This window comes from Temnothorax longispinosus, chromosome 3 (assembly GCF_030848805.1).
Source record: "Temnothorax longispinosus isolate EJ_2023e chromosome 3, Tlon_JGU_v1, whole genome shotgun sequence".
NCBI lineage: Eukaryota > Metazoa > Arthropoda > Insecta > Hymenoptera > Formicidae > Temnothorax > Temnothorax longispinosus.
In genome coordinates, this window is record NC_092360.1 from 21,385,960 (window position 1) to 21,407,908 (window position 21,949).

General features: G+C 31.4%; 2 protein-coding genes across 6 annotated transcripts; both read left to right on the plus strand.

Moving 5' to 3' along the window:
• Nucleotides 1-286: 286 nt before the first annotated feature.
• On the plus strand, nt 287-6,423 carry LOC139809313 (uncharacterized). Of its 5 annotated transcripts, none has more exons than XM_071772118.1 (10): nt 287-421; nt 491-545; nt 1,024-1,143; nt 1,265-1,382; nt 3,004-3,271; nt 3,345-3,491; nt 3,683-3,773; nt 4,982-5,124; nt 5,319-5,451; nt 5,535-6,423. In XM_071772118.1, the coding sequence occupies exons 1-10, from the start codon at nt 330-332 to the stop codon at nt 5,583-5,585; spliced, it is 1,218 nt and encodes a 405-aa protein (XP_071628219.1). In that variant the 5' UTR covers nt 287-329; the 3' UTR covers nt 5,586-6,423. The 5 variants fall into 5 exon arrangements, with proteins under 5 accessions (XP_071628219.1, XP_071628218.1, XP_071628215.1 ...); XM_071772117.1 differs by having other exon boundaries at nt 295-421; nt 485-545; XM_071772114.1 differs by having other exon boundaries at nt 322-545.
• Nucleotides 6,424-6,978: 555 nt separating this feature from the next.
• LOC139810143 (uncharacterized) lies at nt 6,979-21,646 on the plus strand. Its single transcript, XM_071773457.1, has 28 exons — nt 6,979-7,335; nt 7,814-7,933; nt 8,060-8,177; nt 8,253-8,517; nt 8,609-8,731; nt 8,940-9,030; nt 9,267-9,409; nt 9,836-9,968; nt 10,047-10,088; nt 11,636-11,648; nt 12,508-12,692; nt 13,021-13,203; nt 13,273-13,390; nt 13,468-13,732; nt 13,802-13,942; nt 14,931-15,021; nt 15,193-15,335; nt 15,550-15,682; nt 15,764-15,805; nt 18,003-18,356; nt 18,672-18,791; nt 18,921-19,038; nt 19,116-19,380; nt 19,450-19,590; nt 20,140-20,230; nt 20,454-20,596; nt 20,841-20,973; nt 21,047-21,646. The coding sequence occupies exons 1-28, from the start codon at nt 7,123-7,125 to the stop codon at nt 21,095-21,097; spliced, it is 3,978 nt and encodes a 1,325-aa protein (XP_071629558.1). The 5' UTR covers nt 6,979-7,122; the 3' UTR covers nt 21,098-21,646.
• Nucleotides 21,647-21,949: the final 303 nt, after the last annotated feature.

The window sequence follows — 21,949 nt, forward strand, 5'->3', positions numbered from 1 at the left end:
CCGCAAAGGAAGTACTACAACGTTCCGAGTCTCAAATAGAAATGAAGACACATCGGAAACTCGTGAAAGCGACTTTACAATTGCGCTTGCGCCGATCGATTGTAACAGAGAAATATCAACCATATATACGCGGAGAAAAAAAAAAGTGGTTCATCACGTAAATGACGTAAATAATAACGTTTATCCAGGGGTTATAGATGCGGACATTAGCCAAATATATGCCAAAGCTATAATTTGCGTAACTATAGTAAGCTATCGTAATTTTCCAAAAGATCAAGACAATATTTTGAAAATATGCAGAAATAGTGGATTATAATCTACAATAAAGCATGCCGAAGCCAAGTGGTAACTCGTGGGAAGAAATTCGACACAAACGCATTATAACGTATACACCGGAATGCCAAAATTGTCCTATAAATAGGTACTATTCAATTTGTCGAATTTTATTACTATGCACTGGTTTGTGGCCCTATCAAAACTCTAGTTTCAGACAGATTGTAATAATATTTACGACCATAATGCTTGTATCAGGCGTAGTATTTCAGGTATGATATATCTTTTTCTTCTATTTCACGTCTCTCATTAATATTCTTCGTACATACTATATTCAAGATAAAAATTAATAAAATAAAATTTACATAACAAAATTAAATTTTATTAGTAACATTAAAAGACATTAATATATAATTACTCTCATTAGAAGAAAAATATTTCTCTTTTGTCATAAACGTTACATTATAATAAAAAATAATGTAATAAATTGTAATAAATTTAACAATATTTTATCAAAACTTAATTATAATTGCTTTTATTAAAAGATATTTCTTTTTTGTTATAAGCGTTAAATTGTAATAAGAATTTATAATAAATTTTGTAATAATTAAACAAAAATTTCTTAGTTGTAATATATTTGTATATATATTGTGTACTTTAAATAACTTCTTCAGAGATATTTTGCTAAAAGAATTATCGTTAACATATATGTGAAAGTAGAAATGATTTGAATGAAAATATTGCTTTTAGCTAACGACTTTCATCACGACTGATTATGATATAGATATTCTTCTACATGTTCTCACGTACAGCGTCCAATGGTTAGCTCATACATTAAAATATAATATTTGCTGTTTAAAAATAAGACAGGTAAGAGCGTTTGATATCAGATGCAAATATTTATAGCGAAACTTATAGGAAGAATGATTATTATCAATACTACATGGAATATTTTCGAAAAAATTAAATAATCATTATTTTATAAACACAGATGCGAAACGTTATGGACCAAGTGCGTTGTGATTGGACTGTATTAAATAACGTGCAAGAAGTTAAAATAATAAAAAAATATTCAGCTATCGGAAGATTCATTACATTAATTGCAACATGTAAGCAATATCTTGAATTATTCTTCTACGACTCTACGTTCTAGATTCGGTTCACTACATATATATATATATATATATATATATATATATATATATATATATATATATATATATGGAGAAAATTTTATATTAATTTATAATACAATTTTAAATTACATTTTGCTATTTTTGTATTATTGATCATGACTTTGTAGAATAAATTATTAGTACAACATAGTAAAATTTAAAACTAACCTAACTATGTTTTATCATTTGCGATAAAGTGTAAACATTCGTACACTGAGAGAAAAATCCAGGTTTTTCCCGCGGTCAAAATAATCGGACATCTTGTCTGAAAATTAACAGACGAATATTACCAATCTTTTCGATTGGAATAAAAAAGGTCAAAATAATTTTTGATTAATGATATCCGATCCGAAAGTTCCGATTAGAAAATATCCGATTCAAAAATATTTGCCCGAAAATCCGCCCTCTCAGCCAGTCGCCCATCCAACTAGTAACCGCGCCCGACGTTGTTTGACCTCGATGATCGAACATGCTAGCAGTGATCCTCTGGCTCTGATGCTTCCTTCTTGCTTATACTCGTATATAATACATAGCGTTCAAAAATCTTGAAATTATTTATTAACTGGCAAATATTAAAAACAACGCAATAACAAGACAATGATATACAATAAATATTAATATAAGATTCGTATATCAACAGAATATAATATAATATTAAATATATTTTAAAATTAAATATGTAAATAATAAAGTTAATGAAAATAATGAGAATACCTAAAGGTTGCTACCTGGACAAGGTAAAGATTTTATTTAATGAATGAAATTAAAGTTAAAAACAATTAAAAATCAAATAGTGTGTTTGCGCTTCTAGCTTCGGCTGCCGCGTTTAATTGTTCGACAAAATCGGTCATGCTCGACAAGATCTTGCAAGCTACGCTTATCGCTTTCCTCTTTTCCTCGAGTTTTTAACAACGAGTTACTGAATTTGAAATGTTGACTTTGATGTAATTTTTACTATATATGGCAACATTGCTTTTTATCATATAAATAAAGTAACTTTTGCGAAACCGGGGCTCAAGCTATATATATTCTAAAGTGGAAAGAGTTAATTTTTACTATGGTGTACAGTAAAAATATATTTAATTGGTATATATTTTTTACTTTTCTTTACAATACTAACTTTTATCCAACAAATTTTTGTTTTGTAACATGAAAATTTTTACTACGAGAAAATGTAAAAATTGCGTTGCTTTATTGTTTTTAAAATAATAACTATAGCATTTAAACTTATAATTCCTTGATAGTCCGCAGCTAGTGACACATGGTAAAAGGAAAACAGGTGTGCTCTTGCGCATCCTTCTCTAATAACCAATGAGTGCGTTGGAACAAGAGCGCGGGAGACATTGATGAAATTAGCCAATAGGCTACGTATATATATATAAAGAATATCTATTATATCCAACATGGCGCTCGCTTGTTCCAGTCGCGACGTCTGAGCAGCCTTCTAACGAGCACACCTTGTTTCCTTTCACCATATGATGTGACATTATAGTAATATTTAATATAAAATTTTCTCTGTGTACAAATTCAGACTTTAATCATTTATTAATTACAGTGTTCACCTATGGATCTACTTTTATCTTCGTTATGATACTATTTCTATCGAGTTTTTTTCTGCAGGACATCACATCAAATAAAAATGAATCTCATTTACGACAATTTCCAATTCGAGTTGAATGTTTTATAGATCAGCAGAAATATTTTCTTCTAATTTTATTGGCAATAGGTATTGTTGGTGTATGTGGTATTACCACGGCTTTAGCCACCGAAGTGCTTAATATGTCATACGCATATCATGCGTGTAGTTTATTTGAAATTGCCAGGTACAAAGCAGAGTTTAAGAATTTAAGAAATAAATTGATTGATTTTAACGGTGATGTTACAAACATATTGCAGTTACGTTATCAATTTCAGCTATCGCATAGAACAAGCAATGCACAAAAATATGATGCAAGGTATTGCATCTCCTATCGAAAGAAGTTCGAAGAAGATAATATGTCAAGGAATAATCAATGGCTTCAAAATGTACAGAAGAGCAATCGAGTTCGTAATTGTGATTAATATGATTAGAAGTTTCTTTATTCCATAGTGCGATTTTTTTTCGAATCTTCTAATTTTTCAAGAAATTCGGCTAAGAAATTTTATAAATAATTTAAATCATTAGCATACGTAATTGGCAACAGTCATTTTTGTGATTATATATTCTCTCTCTTTAAAATTTATCATTATTTAAGGTTTATCGAAATGTTCAAGGTATATTGTACATGGGGATATACATTAATATTACCATTAGGAATATTATCGTTGAGCATTAATCTTTATCGCGTAAGTAATTGTTTATTTACAAAACTTATTAATTTTAAACATATATGTTACGTCCAAACACCGAAATCGCTCAGTGAGCGAAAAGAACACGTCGTGAGTGGTGCTGATCGTCCAAATACTGAAATGAGATATTTTTTTGTGTGTGGACGTTTTTATTGTCCACAAACGCGATATGCGTGCATTTGAGAAACGTCCATGATGCGTTCTGGATAACTTGAAATGCTCACAAAGCGAAATTACTTGAGGATTTATAGGAATATGTATAACCTTCCTATTTTTTTTTGACTTGAAAGAAGACATGTAAACGGCGGAGTCCTTCCCCCGCAGGCAGGGGTGGGTGGGGGTGGACCTCGGTTTGCGTGATAATTTGAAAACCCGAAACGTACAATGATAGACCTCGTTTCGTCTTATAAGCAGGGGTATAGGGTGGAGTGGGGTGAACCTCTGTTTGGATGTTTCTCTGAAGAGCATTGTACTTCCCACGCAAAGCGAGATCCACCCTACCTCACTCCTGCTTATAAGGCGAAACGAGATCTATATTGTACGTTTCGGGTTTTCAAAATTACTTCCCTTAATATTGACACAAACTGTTTGACATCGAAATGACGCAACGAAATAGACATGATTCACGAATCACTACCGGTCCTTTTCAGGACCAAAATCGATCTTTTTAAGAGCCACTATATATTTATAACGTTAGAAGATCCGGAAAGCCACGTCGTAAAAAATAGGTAAAAATATAGGTAGGGTACTTATTTTTCGGGTTCTCCCGATTGATTATCACTGTCGGAGTCACAACAAAGATTTTTACCAAGAGAGACGCAAAAAAATACTAAAATTCAGAAAAGGCCCTATTCTAAATAATTGTCAACACGAATTTTGTTTTGTGCCCTTTTTGAATATGCCAAAACGCGTGTTATGAGCGTTATTGAAAGTGCCACGATACGAATTTCGCATTGTGGCTGAATGTAAGAAGTCAGTTCGTTGTGATCGGTTTTTTTGCTCAATGAGCGTTTTCGGTCTTTCAGCGTAATGTTTTTACGTCGTGGTATATGTATACTAATGTTAACGAATAAAAGCTAAATAATTATTATATCTCGATTGGATGCTATCGATCGACATGATATATGTGCCATTATATCCGTAAATAAAAATTTTATTATATTTTTCTTCGAAAGCAAATTAATCATTTATGTGTTATATTACAGTTTTCTCGGTTGATAGAGATCAAAGAATATTACGAAATGATAATTAGTTTCTTGATTGTTCTTGGCCATTTTTTGTATATGTTTTCTATTAATTATATAGGACAGAAAATAATTGATCATAGTAGCGACGTCTTCCACAGAGCGTGAGTAACATGCATATTAAACCTTAAATGATAGCATCAAAATAATTATTATTGTGTGTCATTTATACTTGAGAGCATTAAATGCAAATAAAGCTAATGGGTATAAATTAAACGCCATTAATTAAGCATTAAACAAAAACAAATGTCTGGCATCATCAGCTTTCAGTTATAAGTTTCTAATAGCAAGATTTTAGATATAACGTGCAATGGTATCTAGCTCCGTTGAGAGTGCAGAAGTTATTGATGCTTATAATGCAAAGGAGCATGCGACGTTGCATAATCGTCATTGACGGCTTATTCATTCCGTCGTTTGAGGGATACACCACGGTAAAATTTCTGCACTAATAAAAACTCCTCATCAAACATGTTTGATCTGAACTTTGCTATAATTTATGTAATTTATATTTTAGCTAGCAAGCATGTCAATTTCATATTTTACGGTGATTTTTTCTCTGTTTTAATCATCCGTACAAAACAGAAATAAAAGCTTCAAATTCTACGATGCAAGTATAGTTCGAGTACATAATTGTACCATACGTTTTACAAAAAAATACAATCATACACATGCAATTAGCCTGCTTTAAAGTGTTTGTATTATTGTATGTAAAATAAACATAGAAATATAATGTAGTATTATTTAAAGTTCGATTTATTTCATTATAATGTTTTTTTTTAACTTTTCTTTAATAAGGTATTATACAATTCCTGCCGCGTTTTCCGTTACATTTACAATAACGTTAGAAAGATAAGTTTCTCTATTGTTACAAAGAAGGTGATTCCAGCGACAAAACATGAACACGAAAATTTGCGTCGAAAAAATGATGAGAATTGTGTATATTATTGCTCTCAACAAAACGTATCTTACAATTAGTCAGATGTCACAGACGTGATACTTGCATATACGCTGATCGCAGTTTACTCGATTTGATGATATAACTAAATAAGTATCACAAAATATAATGACATTTCCTCTGTTCGTTCTGGCTTATTTTGGTACCTGTCCTTCTGGAACTATGTATTTATCTTATGAGGAAGAAAAAGTTTGTATATAAACAAGTAAATTAAAGATATCAACTCAAATGAGCAAAATGTTACGATTGTCACTGGTCTCCCTTACATGTTTTATGGAACCATACATAATGTAAAAATATAATGAGGATTAATACAACATTAACCAAGAGGATACGCAACATTAACAATCGAGTTGTAGGCTCTAAAGAAAGGAAAGCGTAATCGCTTCCTTTATATATTGTGGTTTTTTATCAAAATTGTAAAATTAATCCATTCTAGAAATAAGAACGATCCATTATCACATGATTGTATTGTTATCATTATTTCCGATATATTTAGAAAGTTTATTCATGTTCCGGCTATTTTAATCTTAATAAATTAACTTTATGGAAATGTATTAATAGAAATGCCATATAAATGGAGATTTTTTACGGCATAATAGTGAGTTTTAAATGTGATTACATTACAACATATATATTGCATTAGTAGTTATGACAGCTTACTAATTTAGAGTTCTTGATCCAAATAAGTCATTACAACGTAATTCACAACGTAATCTTTATGATGTTTGCCAAGCATGGTACACAAATCACAGTTTCGGACGATTACAATAGACGATTACAATAATAATCTTTATAGTTAATCTCATACGATGTTAGCACACGTTATTTCAGTACGCGCACCGCAAGGGAAGTACCGTAACGTTTCGAGTGTCGAATAGAAATGAAGAGACGTCGGAAACGCGTGAAAGCGAAATTGCAATTGCGCTTGCGCCGATCGAACGTAAAAGAGAAATACGCGGAGAAAAAAATAATTGGTTCATCACGTAAGTAATAACGTTCGCCTAGGGGTTATAGATACAGACACTAGCGAAATATATGCCAAAGCTATAATTTGCGTAACTATAGTAAGCTATCGTAATTTTCCAAGAGATCAGAACAATATTTTGAATATGGAGAAATAGTGAATTATAATCTACAATAAAACATGCCAAAGCTAAGTGGTGACTCGTGGAAAGAAATTCGACACAAACGCGTTATAACACCGGAATGCCAAAATTGTCCGATAATAAATAGGTACTATTCAATTAATCGAATTTTATTACTATGCATTGGTTTGTGGCCCTATCAACAGTCTAGTTTCAGACAGATCGTAATAACATTTACGACCATAATGCTTGTATCAGGTGTAGTATTTCAGGTATGACGATATTTTTTTTTTATTTCACGTCTCTCATTAATCCTTCGTATACTATATTTAAAATAAAAATTAATAAAATAAAGTTTACACAAAATTAAATTTTATTATTATAGTAAAATCAAAAAATATTAATATATGATTAATCTCATTAAAAGAAAAATATTTCTCTTTTGTCATAAATATTACATTATAACAAAAAATGATGTAATAAATTTTGATAATATTTTTTTATAATTATAATATAATAATATTTTGTCAAAACTTAATTATAATTGCTCTCATAAGCTATTTTATATATTTTATATAAGATATTTTTTTAAATTAAATTATAATAAGGATTTATAATAAATTTCGTAATAATTAAACAAAAATTTCTGATTTTTATATACTTTAAATAACTTCTTCAAAGATAATTTGCTAAAAGAATTATCTTTAACATAAAAATTGAAATATTTTGAATGAAAAATATCACTTTTAGCTAACGACTTTCATCACGACTGAGTATGACATAGACATTCTTCTACATGTTCTCGCGTACAGCATCTCATGGTTATCTTATGCATTAAAATATAATATGCTGTGTTTAAATATAAGACAGGTAAGAGCGTTCGATATAATGTGCAAATACTCAAAGCGAAATAACTTCTGGGAAAAGCGATTATTATCAATACCATATATGAAATATTTTCGGAAAAATTAAATAATCATTTATGAACGCATGCAGATGCGATACTTTATGGATCGAGTGCGTTGTGATTGGGCTGAATTAAACAACATGCAAGAAATTGAAATAATAAAAGAATATTCAGCTATCGGAAGATTCATTACATTAATTACAACATGTAAGCAATATCTTGAATAATTCTTCCGCGCTCTAAATTCGGTTACAAATTCAGACTTTAATCGTTTAATTACAGTGTTCATCTATATATCTATTTCTTGCTTCATTCTGATACAGTTTCTATCAAACTTTCTTTTGGACATGATATCCAATAAAAATGAATCTCGTGTACGACAATTTCCGGTCCTAATAGAATGTTTTATAGATCATCAAAAGTATTTTTTTCCAATTTTGTTGTTTTTATGTCTTGTTGTCCTGTCTGGTCTAACCACAGTGGTAGCTACCGAAACACTTAATATGACATACATACAACATGTGTGCGGTTTATTTGAAATAGCCAGGTAAAGTAAAGTGCGGGGCTTCAAAAAATAAATCGATTAATTTTAACGACGTTTGTGCAAACATGTGTTGCAGTTACATTATCAATTTCAGCTGTCGCATAGAACAAGCACTACACAAAAATACGATGCGAGGTATTGCATCTCCCATCGAGAGAAGTTCGATAATATGTCAAGGAATAATCAATGGCTTCAATATGTACAAAAAAGCAATCGAGTTCGTGATTGTCATTAATATGATTAGAAGTTTCTTTATTCCATAGTGCGATTTCTTTTCGAATCTTCTAATTTTTCAAGAAATCAGGCTATAAATGTCTAAAATTTATAAATCATATAAATCATTAGCATATATACGTAATTGGCAACAGTCACTTGCGTGACTATATATTTTCTCTACGCGCATTTAAAATTTATCGTTATTTAAGGTTTATCGAAATGTTGAAGGTACATTATACATGGGCATATTCAGTACTATTACCATTTGGAGTATTGTCGTTGAGCGTTAATCTCTATCGCGTAAGTAATTGTTTATTTACAAAACTTATTAATTTTAAATATATTTATATATTATATTTGTACATTACGTATATATGTATATACATATATACTAATGTTAACTAATAAAAGCTAAATAATTATTATATCTCGGTTGGATGCTATCGACATAATATCTGTACCATTATATATCCGTAAATAAGAATTTTATTATATCTTTACTACACGAAAGCAAATTAATCGTTTATGTGTTATAGTTCTCTCGGTTGATAAACGCCAAGGAATATTACGAGATGATCATTAGTTTTCTGTTTATTCTTGGCCATTTTTGGTACATGCTTTTCTGTAATTATATAGGACAGAAAGTAATTGATCATAGTAGCGATGTCTTTTACAGAACGTGAGTAACATGCATGTTAAAAACCTTAAATGATAGCATCAAAATAATTCTTTGTGTGTCATTTGTACTTGAGAGCATTAAAGAAAACAAACGGGTTTAAATTGTACGCCATTAATTAAGGTAAATGTACCAATGCCGGGACACTTATGAGTTTTGTCTGGACATCTTTATCATTTCAGTTTTTAAATAAGTATAACGCGAATTAAAATCAAAGTTAAAAATATAATACAAGACAAATATTTTTATCTTTAATTATTTGATTTTATATCGCGTTATAACTTATTTAAGGACTAAAATGATAAAAATGTCCAGACATAGATACGTGTTCAGACATATTGGTACATTTTACCTTAAGCGTTAAACAAAACCAAATATCCGACCTCATCTAAAGCTTTCAATTATAATTTCCTAATAGCAAGATTTCAGATATAACGTGCAATGGTACATAGCTCCGTTGAAAGTGCAAAAGTTATTGCTGCTTGTGATGCAAAGAAGTATGCGACATTGCACACTCATTATTGGCGGCTTGTTCATTCCGTCATTAGAAGGATTCGCCACGGTAAAATTTCTGCACTAATAAAAACTCCTCATCAAACATGTTTGATCTAAATTTGCTATAATATAATTTATATTTTAGCTTGCAAGCACGTCAATTTCATACTTTGCGGTGATTTTTTCTGTGTTTTAATCATCCGCATAAAACAGAAGCATCAAAGCTTAAAATTCCACGATGCAAGTAGTTATAGAGTTCTAGTACATTCATAGTATACGTTTTACAAAAAAATTATAATAATGCAAATGCAATTATCCTGCTTTAAAGTGTTTGTATTATTGTATGTAAAATGAACACAGAAATACAATGTAGTATTATTTAACTTTTTGATTTATTTCATTATAATTATAACATTTCTTTTAACTTTCCTTTAATAAGGTATAACACAATTACTGCCACGTTTTCCGTGACGCATTCACAATAACACAATAAAGATAAGTTTCTCTGTTGTTACAAAGAAGGTAATTCTAACGACAGAACATGAACACGAAAATTTGTGTCGAAAAAGTGAAGAGAGTTGTGTATATTATTACTCTCATCGTAATATATTTTACAATTAGTCAGAAGTCATAGACATGATACCTGCGTACACTATATCGTTGCATGTTGCATCGGTGCAAAATCTATATTCCTCCTAAAGTTAACTGATAATCGATTATGTGATCGCAGTTTACTGGATGTGATCATAACCGAATATCAGAAAATAATATCTCTTCTGTTTGGTCTGAATTTTTTGGTACCTGTTCTTCCGGAACTATTTGGGACGTGAAATGATCGATCACAGCAGCGATTCTTCATAAAACGTCAATTAACACGTTGAATGCCGGTCCTAATTCGCTTATCTCTCTAACGACGCCGGAGTAAAATTTTCACGATTAAATTTACATCTCGATACAATATTATACATATAACGAAATTGAATTATGCAAAGTTATTATGCTTAGTACATTTGTTACTTTAGATTATTATTTCAATATTAATCATATTTATAAAATTACAAATATTATTCTTTATGAGTTTGATGCATTTTTAAGTTTGGTAGCACCGCGATCAGCACTGTTGACTGACACTTTCAACGGCGCCGTGGTTATCGATGACTGACATTCAACGTGTCAATGTGTTTTAAAGAAGAATACATCTGCATTAATATAACTTTCAATTACGACTTGCAATTGCACACTGTGCTATTAGACACATAAAGTTGCGCACCGTTCAATTAGACGCAACACATATTTCTGCATAATTTGAAACATAGATACTCACGTATACACCACGCACATATACATGCATATATATATATATATATATATATATATATATATATATAGAAGACCTTTTTGAAACTTTTGCAAATTTATTACCAATTATGTTTTTAAATCAACGTCTGTTAAATTGGACACAGTGCAGTTGTGCAACCGTTCGCTTGCGCGCAGTTTGTTTGCGCACAGTTTCTTTGCCAACCCACGCCGTTCATCTAAATATGAAACAATGCAAATACGGTCCACCCCACACCGCTCGATGCTCACAGTACGAAACGAGGCCTATTATTGTACGGTTCCACATGGAATCACTTTCCGCGAAGCGAGGTCCACCCCACACCGCCCGGTGCTTATAGCGCCCCGGCGTGCATTCTCCCGTGTCCAAATAAACGGCGTGCATTGTTTTGTGTTCAGATGAACGGCGTGGGTTGGCAAAGAACATGTGTGGTGCGAACTGCGCGCAAACGAACTGTACGCAACTGCACTATGTCTAATTTAACAGACGTTGATTTAAAAACACAATTAGTAATAAATTTGCAAAAGTTTCAAAAAGGTCTTCTATATATATATATATATATATATATATATATATATATATATATACATACATGCGTGTAAATGTGTTTCAAATTATGCAAAAATAAATGTAGTGTCAAAAAAAAAATGTGTAGCAATTAGCTTATCAATTATATTACAGTGCAACTAATATACATTAAATCAGCAATTGTGACAGCTTACTAAGATCTACAGTGCGGATGTAAATAAAAATAAGTCTTTATAGCATTAATAACATAATCTTCTCACAATGCTCGCAAAGCATGACGTAAAGATTGCCGTTCCGACGATTACAACCGCACAGTGATATTTCTACTAGTTAATAGATTTCGAGTTTGGAATGATGATGACGTGCCGACACACACATAACGCAAGAAGAGTACTGCAACGTCTCGCGTCTCGAATAGAAATGAAAGGACGCGAAAAACATGAAAGCGCGACTTTACAATTGCGCTTGCGTCGATCGAACGGAGAGAGAAATATGCATATACTGAGAAAACAGATAATCGATTCACGCAAGTAATAATGTTTACCCGATGAGGGTTATAGATACGAACACTAGCCAAATATATGTATCCAAAGCTATAATTTGTATCATTATTTTAAGCTATAAGTATTCTATCGTAATTTTGCGCCAATTCAATAGTTTATTTGAATATATAAAAGTAGCAAATTATATTTATATAAACTACAATCAAACGTACCGAACGTACGAGGTAACTTGTGAAAAGAAATTTGTCACAAACACGTTATGACACTAGCACTGAAATGGCAAGATTGTCCCGTGAACACTTACTATAAAAATAGTCGAATTTTATTACTATGTGTTGGCTTATGGCCGTATCAAAAGTCTATCTCCAGATATATCGCAAGAACATTAACGACGATAATACTTGTATTGAGCGTAATATTTCAGGTACGATAATTATTTTTTAAATCTCTCATTAATTTAATTTGTATACTTTTTAATGTAAAAATTAATAAAATGAAATATACATACATTAAAAAATATTAATGAATATTTACCTTCAAAAAAAGGAAAATATTTTATTTTTATTACAAACCTCAAATTATAATAAAAAATTATGTGATTATAACATGTTATTATAATATTTAAATAAAAATTTCTTATTTGTATTCAATTTTGAATACCTTCTTCGAAGCTATTCTAACCGAAAGAATTATTATCGATAATGCATTAGCGTAAGAGTAGAAATAATTTGAGTGGAAAATATTACTTTTAGTTAACGACTTTCATCACAACAGAATATAATATAGACATTCTTCTACATGTCCTCGCGTATAGTCTCCCATGGCTAGCTTATACATTGAAATATAATGTTCTCTGTTTAAACGTAAAACGGGTAAGAGCATTCGATATCAAATGCAGATACTTGATAGAGAAATTTTTTATAGGGAAAGTAAATGTAATTATCAATCTTATTTGAGACAATTTCGAGAAAAGACAGCAAATAAACATTATATTATGACCACAGATGCAAGGCCTTATGGAACGAATTCTTTGTGATTGGAATGAGTTAAGTGACGCGCAAGAAATTGAAATAATAAAAGAATACGCAGATATCGGAAGATTCATCACATTGATTACAATATGTAAGCAATATCTTGAATCACGTTTTTGTACTGTAGATTCGATTACTTCGATTCGGACTTTAATCGTTCAATTACAGTATTCATCTACGGATCTACTTTTTGCTTCATTCTGATACTATTTCTATCGAACTTTCTTCTGGACATCACATCCAGTAAAAATGAATCGCGTCTACGACAACTTCCGGTCCTAATAGAATGTTTTATAGATCAGCAAAAATATTTTTTTTTAATTTTGTTGGCAGCATGTTTCGCTGTCGTGTGCGGTCTAACTACAGTGGCAGCTACCGAAACACTTAATATGTCATACACACATCATGCGTGCGGTTTATTTGAAATAGCCAGGTAAAGCAAAGTTCAGGGCTTTAAGAAATGAATCGATTGATTTTACAGACATTTGCAAACATGTTGCAGTTATATTATCAATTTCAGCTGTCGTATAGAACAAGCATTGCTCAAAAATACGGTACAAGGTATTGCATCTTCTACCGAAAGAAATTCGATATTATATCAAAGGATAATCAAAGGCTTTAATATGTACAAAAGTGCAATCGAGTTCGTAATTTTTGTTTATGATTACAATTTTTTTATTCTATAATACGATTTGTCTTCGAATCCTTTAATTTTTCAATAAATGAGGAGGGTGCACAAAGCCGGTTTTTGGTTTCCTCTGAATTTTATTCTAAAATATCAGAAAACGTTTTATTTTTGTAAGAACTATTGAAATCAAGTAATTTTAGCCTAAACAGATGTATTTTGACGCTTGTGTATCCTGTAACTCTAATTAATCCCATTTTACAATCAGCGCTTCTATGTCACTTACATATCATTTCCTTACATTTGTGTAGTGTGTGTGTGTGTGTGTGTTTCAGGTAGAAGGAAACTTGAAGGCGTTTATATGTATGTATCGTGTACGTGCTTTTGCACGCGCTTGTACGTCGTCCCTATACCTATGTTACCGCATGCTACCGAAGCCGTTTTCTGGCCGTAGGTACTGGCGCTGAGCGCAAAGTTTTTCGATCTTTTCGCATTAAGCTATAGTTTCTAACCATTTTATATAACACGTATTACCATCAAATAAATATCTACAGTAACCAAAAGATAAATAAACAATTTATTTTAGAAAAATTGTGCTACAAGAATATTGATACTAAAGATTACGAAATATTTAATTTCTATTTTACACACCCAAATGTAACACAACACACACACACACAAATGTAAGGAAAAGATATGTAGGTGACACAGAAACGTTGACGATAAAAATGGGATTAATTAGAGTTATAGAATAAACAGACGTCAAAATACGTCTATTTAGGCTAAATCATCTGATTTTAATAGTTCTTACAAGAATAAAACGTTTCTGATATTTTGGAATGAAATTCAGAAAGGGCCAAAAACCGGCCGTATAAATCCTCCTCCTTTATACAACTTATGAGATTTTATACGAGAAGTCGTATAAATCATTAACATATATGTTATTTATAGTGAGTTACGTAAGTCTATTTTCTCTATGATGCGTATTAAAGATTTGTTATTTAAGGTTTATCAAAATGTTGAAAAGATGTCATGACTGGACCTATTCATTACTGTTGCCCTTAATGGTACTATCTCTGAGCATTAATCTTTATCGCGTGAGTAATTATTAATGTACATATCATGTCATACAATAATTAACATATTTTGACCGGAAGTATTATCTATTGACATGGTATCTGTTTATATCTGTATCGTATCCGTAAATACAACTGTTACACTATTTCTCCCTCCTTCGAAAACAAATTAGTTTTATTTACGTGCTACAGTTTTCTCGATTGATAGCATCCAGGGAATATTCCGAGCTGATCATTAGTTTTATGTATATCCTTGGCCATTTTTGGTACATGTTTTTCTATAACTACTTGGGACAGAAAGTGATCGATCATAGCAGTGATGTTTTTCACAGAATGTGAGTATTGTATTCATTTATCTTTAATTGATTACAATCCTAGAAGTTCCTTTGTTATCTATAGGTCTATTTATTTTACTTATACGTATATCAGGATGTTATATGCAAGGAAAATGAATGGGTTATATCATTCGATAAATAAAGGGTTAAAGAAAAATAAATCTTTAACGTTATCGAAACTTTTAGTTATAATTCTCTGATAACAATATTTTAGATACGACGTGCAATGGTACATAGCTCCGTTGAAAGTGCAAAAGCTATTGCTGCTTGTGATGCAAAGAAGTATGCGACATTGCACACTCATCATTGGCGGCTTGTTTGTTCCGTCATTAGAAGGATTCGCCACGGTAAAATTTCCGCACTAATAAAAACTCCTTATCGAACATGTTTGCTTTAGATTATTTGCTATAATATAATTTATATTTTAGCTTACAAACACGTCATTTTCATATTTTGCGGTGATTTTTTCTGTGTTTTAATCATCCGCATAAAATAGAAGCATCAAAGCTCAAAATTCCACGATCCAACTAATTCTAGTACATTTATAGTATACGTTTTACAAAAAAATTATAATAAAATGCAGAGATGCAATTATCCTGCTTTAAGGTGTTTGTAAAATGAACACAGAGATACAATGTAGTATTATTTAACTTTTCGATTTATTTTATTATAATTATAACATTTCTTTTAACTTTCCTTTAATAAGGTATAATTATTACCGCGTTTTCCGTTACGCATTCACAATAACACAATAAAGATAAGTTTCTCTGTTGTTACAAAGAAGGTAATTCTAACGACAGAACATGAACACGAAAATTTGTGTCGAAAAAGTGAAGAGAGTTGTGTATATTATTACTCTCATCGTAATATATTTTACAATTAGTCAGAGACATGATAGACATGATACCTGCGTATGTACATTATATCGTTGCATGTTGCATCGGTGCAAAATCTATATTCCTCCTAAAGTTAACTGGATAATCGATTATGTGATCGCAGTTTACTCGATGTGATCATAACCGAATATCAGAAAATAATATCTCTTCTGTTTGTTCTGAATTTTTTGGTACCTGTTCTTCCGGAACTATTTGGGACGGGAAATGATCGATCACAGCAGCGATCCTTCATAAAACGTCAATTAACACGTTGAATGCCGGTCCTAATTCGCTTATCTCTCTAACGACGCCGGAGTAAAATTTTCACGATTAAATTTACATCTCGATACAATATTATACATATAACGAAATTGAATTATGCAAAGTTATTATGTTTAGTACATTTGTTACTTTAGATTATTATTTCAATATTAATCATATTTATAAAATTACAAATATTATTTTTTATGAGTTTGATGCATTTTTAAGTTTGGTAGCACCGCGATCAGCACTGTTGACTGTCGCTTTCAACGGCGCCGTGGTTATCGATGACCGACATTCAACGTGTCAATGTGTTTTAAAGAAGAATACATCTGCATTAATATAACTTTCAATTACGACTTGCAATTGCACACTGTGCTATTAGACACATAAAGTTACGCACCGTTCAATTGGACGCAACACATATTTCTGCATAATTTGAAATATAGATACTCACGTATACACCACGCACATATACATGCATATATAGAAGACCTTTTTGAAACTTTTGCAAATTTATTATCAATTATGTTTTTAAATCAACGTCTGTTAAATTGGACACAGTGCAGTTGTGCAATCGTTCGTTGCAGTTTGTTTGCGCACAATTTCCTTGCCAACCCACGCCGTTCACCTAAATATGAAACAATGCAAATACCCCACCCCACACCGCCCGGTGCTCACAGTACGAAACGAGGCCTATTATTGTACGGTGCCACATGGAATCACTTTCCACGCGAAGCGAGGTCCACCCCACACCGCCCGGTGCTTATAACGCCCCGGCGTGCATTCTCCCGCGTCCAAATAAACGGCGTGCATTGTTTTGTGTCCAGATGAACGGCGTGGGTTGGCAAAGAACATGTGTTGTGCGAACTGCGCGCAAACGAACTGTACGCAACTGCACTGTGTCTAATTTAACAGACGTTGATTTAAAAACACAATTAGTAATAAATTTGCAAAAGTTTCAAAAAGGTCTTCTATATATATATACATACATACATGAGTGTAAATGTGTTTCAAATTATGCAAAAATAAATGTAGTGTCAAAAAAAATGTGTACAATTAAACGGCGCGCAAGTGAATTAGCTTATCAATTATATTACAGTGCAACTAATATACATTAAATCAGCAATTGTGACAGCTTACTAAGATTTACAGTGCGGATGTAAATCAAAATAAGTCTTTATAGCATTAATAACATAATCTTCTCACAATGCTCGCAAAGCATGACGTAAAGATCGCCGTTCCGACGATTACAACCGCACAGTGATATTTCTACTAGTTAATAGATTTCGAGTTTGGAATGATGATGACGTGCCGACACACACATAACGCAAGAAGAGTACTGCAACGTCTCGCGTCTCGAATAGAAATGAAAGGACGCGAAAAGCATGAAAGCGCGACTTTACAATTGCGCTTGCGTCGATCGAACGGAGAGAGAAATATGCATATACTGAGAAAACAGATAATCGGTTCACGCAAGTAATAATGTTTACCCGATGAGGGTTATAGATACTATACTAGCCAACACTAGAACACTAGCCAAATATGTGTATCCAAAGCTATAATTTGTATGATTATTTTAAGCTATAAGTATTCTATCGTAATTTTGCGCGAGTTTAATAGTTTATTTGAATACATAAAAGTAACAAATTATAAACTGCAATCAAACATACCGAACGTACGAGATAACTCGTGGAAAAAAATTCGACACAAACGCGTTATGACACTAGCACTGGAATGGCAAGATTGTCCTGTGAACGCTTACTATAAAAATAATCAAATTTTATTACTATGTGTGGGCTTATGGCCGTATCAAAAGTCTATCTCCAGATATATCGCAATAACATTAACGACGATAATACTTGTATCGAGCGTAATATTTCAGGTACGATAATTATTTCTTAAATCTCTCATTAATTTAATTTGTATACTTTTTAATGTAAAAATTAATAAAAGGAAATATATGCATTAAAAAATATTAATGAATATTTACCCTCATAAAAAGGAAAATATTTCATTTTTATTACAAACCTTAAATTATAATAAGAAATTATAACATGTAATTATAATATTTAAATAAAAATTTCTTATTTGTATTCAATTTTGAATACCTTCTTCGAAGCTATTCTAGCCGAAAGAATTATCAATAACGCATTAGCGTAAGAGTAGAAATGATTTGAGTGGAAAATATCACTTTTAGTTAACGACTTTCATCACAACAGAATATAATATAGACATTCTTCTACATGTTCTCGCGTATAGTGTCCCATGGCTAGCCTATACATTAAAATATAATGTTCTCTGTTTAAACATAAAACGGGTAAGAGCATTCAATATCAAATGCAGATACTTGTAGAGAAACTTATAGGGAAAGTAAATGATAATTATCAATCTTATTTGAGACAATTTCGAGAAAAGACAGCAAATAACCATTATATTATGACCACAGATGCAAGCCCTTATGGAACGAATTCTTTGTGATTGGAATGAGTTAAATGACGCGCAAGAAATTGAAATAATAAAAGAATACGCAGATATCGGAAGATTCATCACATTGATTACAATATGTAAGCAATATCTTGAATCATTCTTTTGTACTCTAGATTCAATTACGTCGATTCAGACTTTAATCGTTCAATTACAGTATTCATCTATGTATCTATTTTTTCCTGCATTCTGACACAATTTCTATCGAACTTTCTTCTGGACATCATATCCAGTAGAAATGAATCACGTCCACGACAACTTCCGATCCTAGTAGAATGTTTTATAGATCAGCAAAAGTATTTTTTTCCAATTTTGTTGCTAGTATGTCTTGTTGTCCTGTGCGGTCTAACCACAGTGGCAGCTACCGAAACACTTAATATGTCATACACACATCATGCGTGCGGTTTATTTGAAATAGCCAGGTAAAACAAAGCTCGGAGCTTTAAGAAATAAACCGATTGATTTTAACGACGTTTGCAAACATGTTGCAGTTACATTATCAATTTCAGCTGTCGCATAGAACAAGCATTGCTCAAAAATACGGTAGAAGGTATTGCATCTTCTACCGAAAGAAATTCGATGATATGTCAAAGGATAATCAACGGCTTTAATATGTACAAAAAAGCAATCGAGTTCGTAACTGTCATGTGTATGATTAGAAGTTTTATTCTATAGTGCGATTGGTCTTCGAATCCAAAAATTTATATAGCTTACGAGATGTTAAGGTCGATTTTAGAGGTAAGAAGGTCTGGTTACTTATTTTACTTACGATAAAAAAAGGAAAATCGCAAATTGTAACACACTTTGTAGAGATGGGAGAAAAGGAGCCCATACAAACATCATTCACGTATGGTATGTCAAGTTCTCATTTTTTAGCAGTTCAATATTTACAAGAAATAGCCTAACAGATGAGACAATAAAAAGAGATTTCTACATAGATGACCTATTATAACGAGAACGGATACAGTAAACACACTCAAACTTGTACAAATCATTGCCATCTGCAATGTTTTCATGTAACCAGACCTCTTTACCTCTAAAATCGGCCTTAATACGAGATTTATACGAAAAAAATCTTATAAATCATTAGCATGTATAACTGACCATATTATAGTTATTTACAATATTTAATGTAAATATATTTTCTCTACGCGTATACTTGAGATTTATTATTATTTAAGGTTTATCGAAATATTAAAGAGAAGTTATACATGGGCATATTCAGTCCTATTGCCTCTAGGAGTACTATCGCTGAGTATTAATCTTTATCGCGTGAGTAATTATTAATATATATATATTATATATATATTATATGGTATATATATATATATATATATATATATATAACATATCATATATAATAATTAACATATTTTGATCGGAAATAGTAGTTATTGGCATAGTATCTGTATTATATCTATATTGTATCCGTACATACAATTGTTATACTATTTCTCCCCTTTGAAAGCAAATTAGTTTTATTTATGTGCTACAGCTTTCTCGATTGATAATATCCAAAGAATATTATGAGATGATCGTTAGTTTTCTCTTCATCCTTGGCCACTTTTGGTACATGTTTTTCTGTAACTACTTGGGACAGAAGGTAATCGATCATAGCAGTGATGTTTTTCATAGAATGTGAGTATTATTCATTTATCTTTAATTGATCACATCAATACAATCCTAAAATGGATAAGATAATGGGGAAGGGATTTGCTTTGTTATCTATAGATCTATTTGTTTTACTTATACATTTACATGAAGATATTATATGCAAGGAGTACGAATGCTCTATATCACGCGACAAATAAAAGGCTGAAGAAAAATAAATCTCCAAAGTTATCGAAACATGCAGTTATAATTCTCAATAACAATATTTTAGATACAACGTGCAATGGTATCTAGCTCCGTTGAGAGCGCAGAAGTTATTGATGCTTATGATGCAAAGGAGCATGCGACATTGCACTCTCGTCATTGATGGGTTATTCATTCCGTCATTTGAGGGATTTGCCACGGTAAAATTTCTCATAATGGTCATTTATCAAACATTTTTGCTTTAAATTTGCTACAACTTAATTTATATTTTAGCTTGCAAGCACGTCAATTTCATACTTTGCAGTGATTTTTTCTCTGTTTTAATTATCCGCATAAAATAGAAGCATCAAAGTTTAAAATTCCACGACGCAAGTAGTTTTAGTACATGTATACCATACGTTTTACATAAAAATATAATAATGCAGATGCAATTAGCCTGTTTTAAAGTGTCTGTATTATTGTAAAATTAACATGGAAATATAATGTAGTATCATTTTAACTTTTTGATTGCTCTTCAATAAAGTATAATACAATTATCGCCGCATTTTTCGTTATATTTACAATGACGCATCACAAAGATAAGTTTCTCTATTATTACAAAGAAGGTGATTCCATAGCGACAGAACATGAACACGAAAGCTTTTGTCGAGAAAATGAAAAAAATTTTGTATATTATTACTTTCATCATAACATATCTTAATCAGACGTCGTAGACGTGATGCGTACCTCGCTGCGTACACTATCGTTGCATGTTGCATCGGTGCAAAATCTGTATTCCTCCCAAAATAAACTGATAATCGATTATGTGAGATCGCAGTTTGCTCGATCTAATGATAACTAAATAAGTATCACAAAATAATAACATCTCTTCTGTTCTCAGTTATTTTGATACCTGTTCTTCTGGAATTATTTGAGATGGGAGATGATCGATTATATAGCAGCGATCCTTCATGAAACGAATAATTAACACGTTGAATGCCGGTCCTAATTCGCTTATGTCTCTGATGACGCCGGAGTGAAATTTTCATGATTAAATTCATATCTCGATACAATATTATATAATGTAATTGAATTATGCTAAATTACCAAGTTTAATACATTTGTTACTTTAGATTATTATTTCAATATTAATTATATTTACAGAATTACAAGTATTATTTTTTATGAGTTTGACGC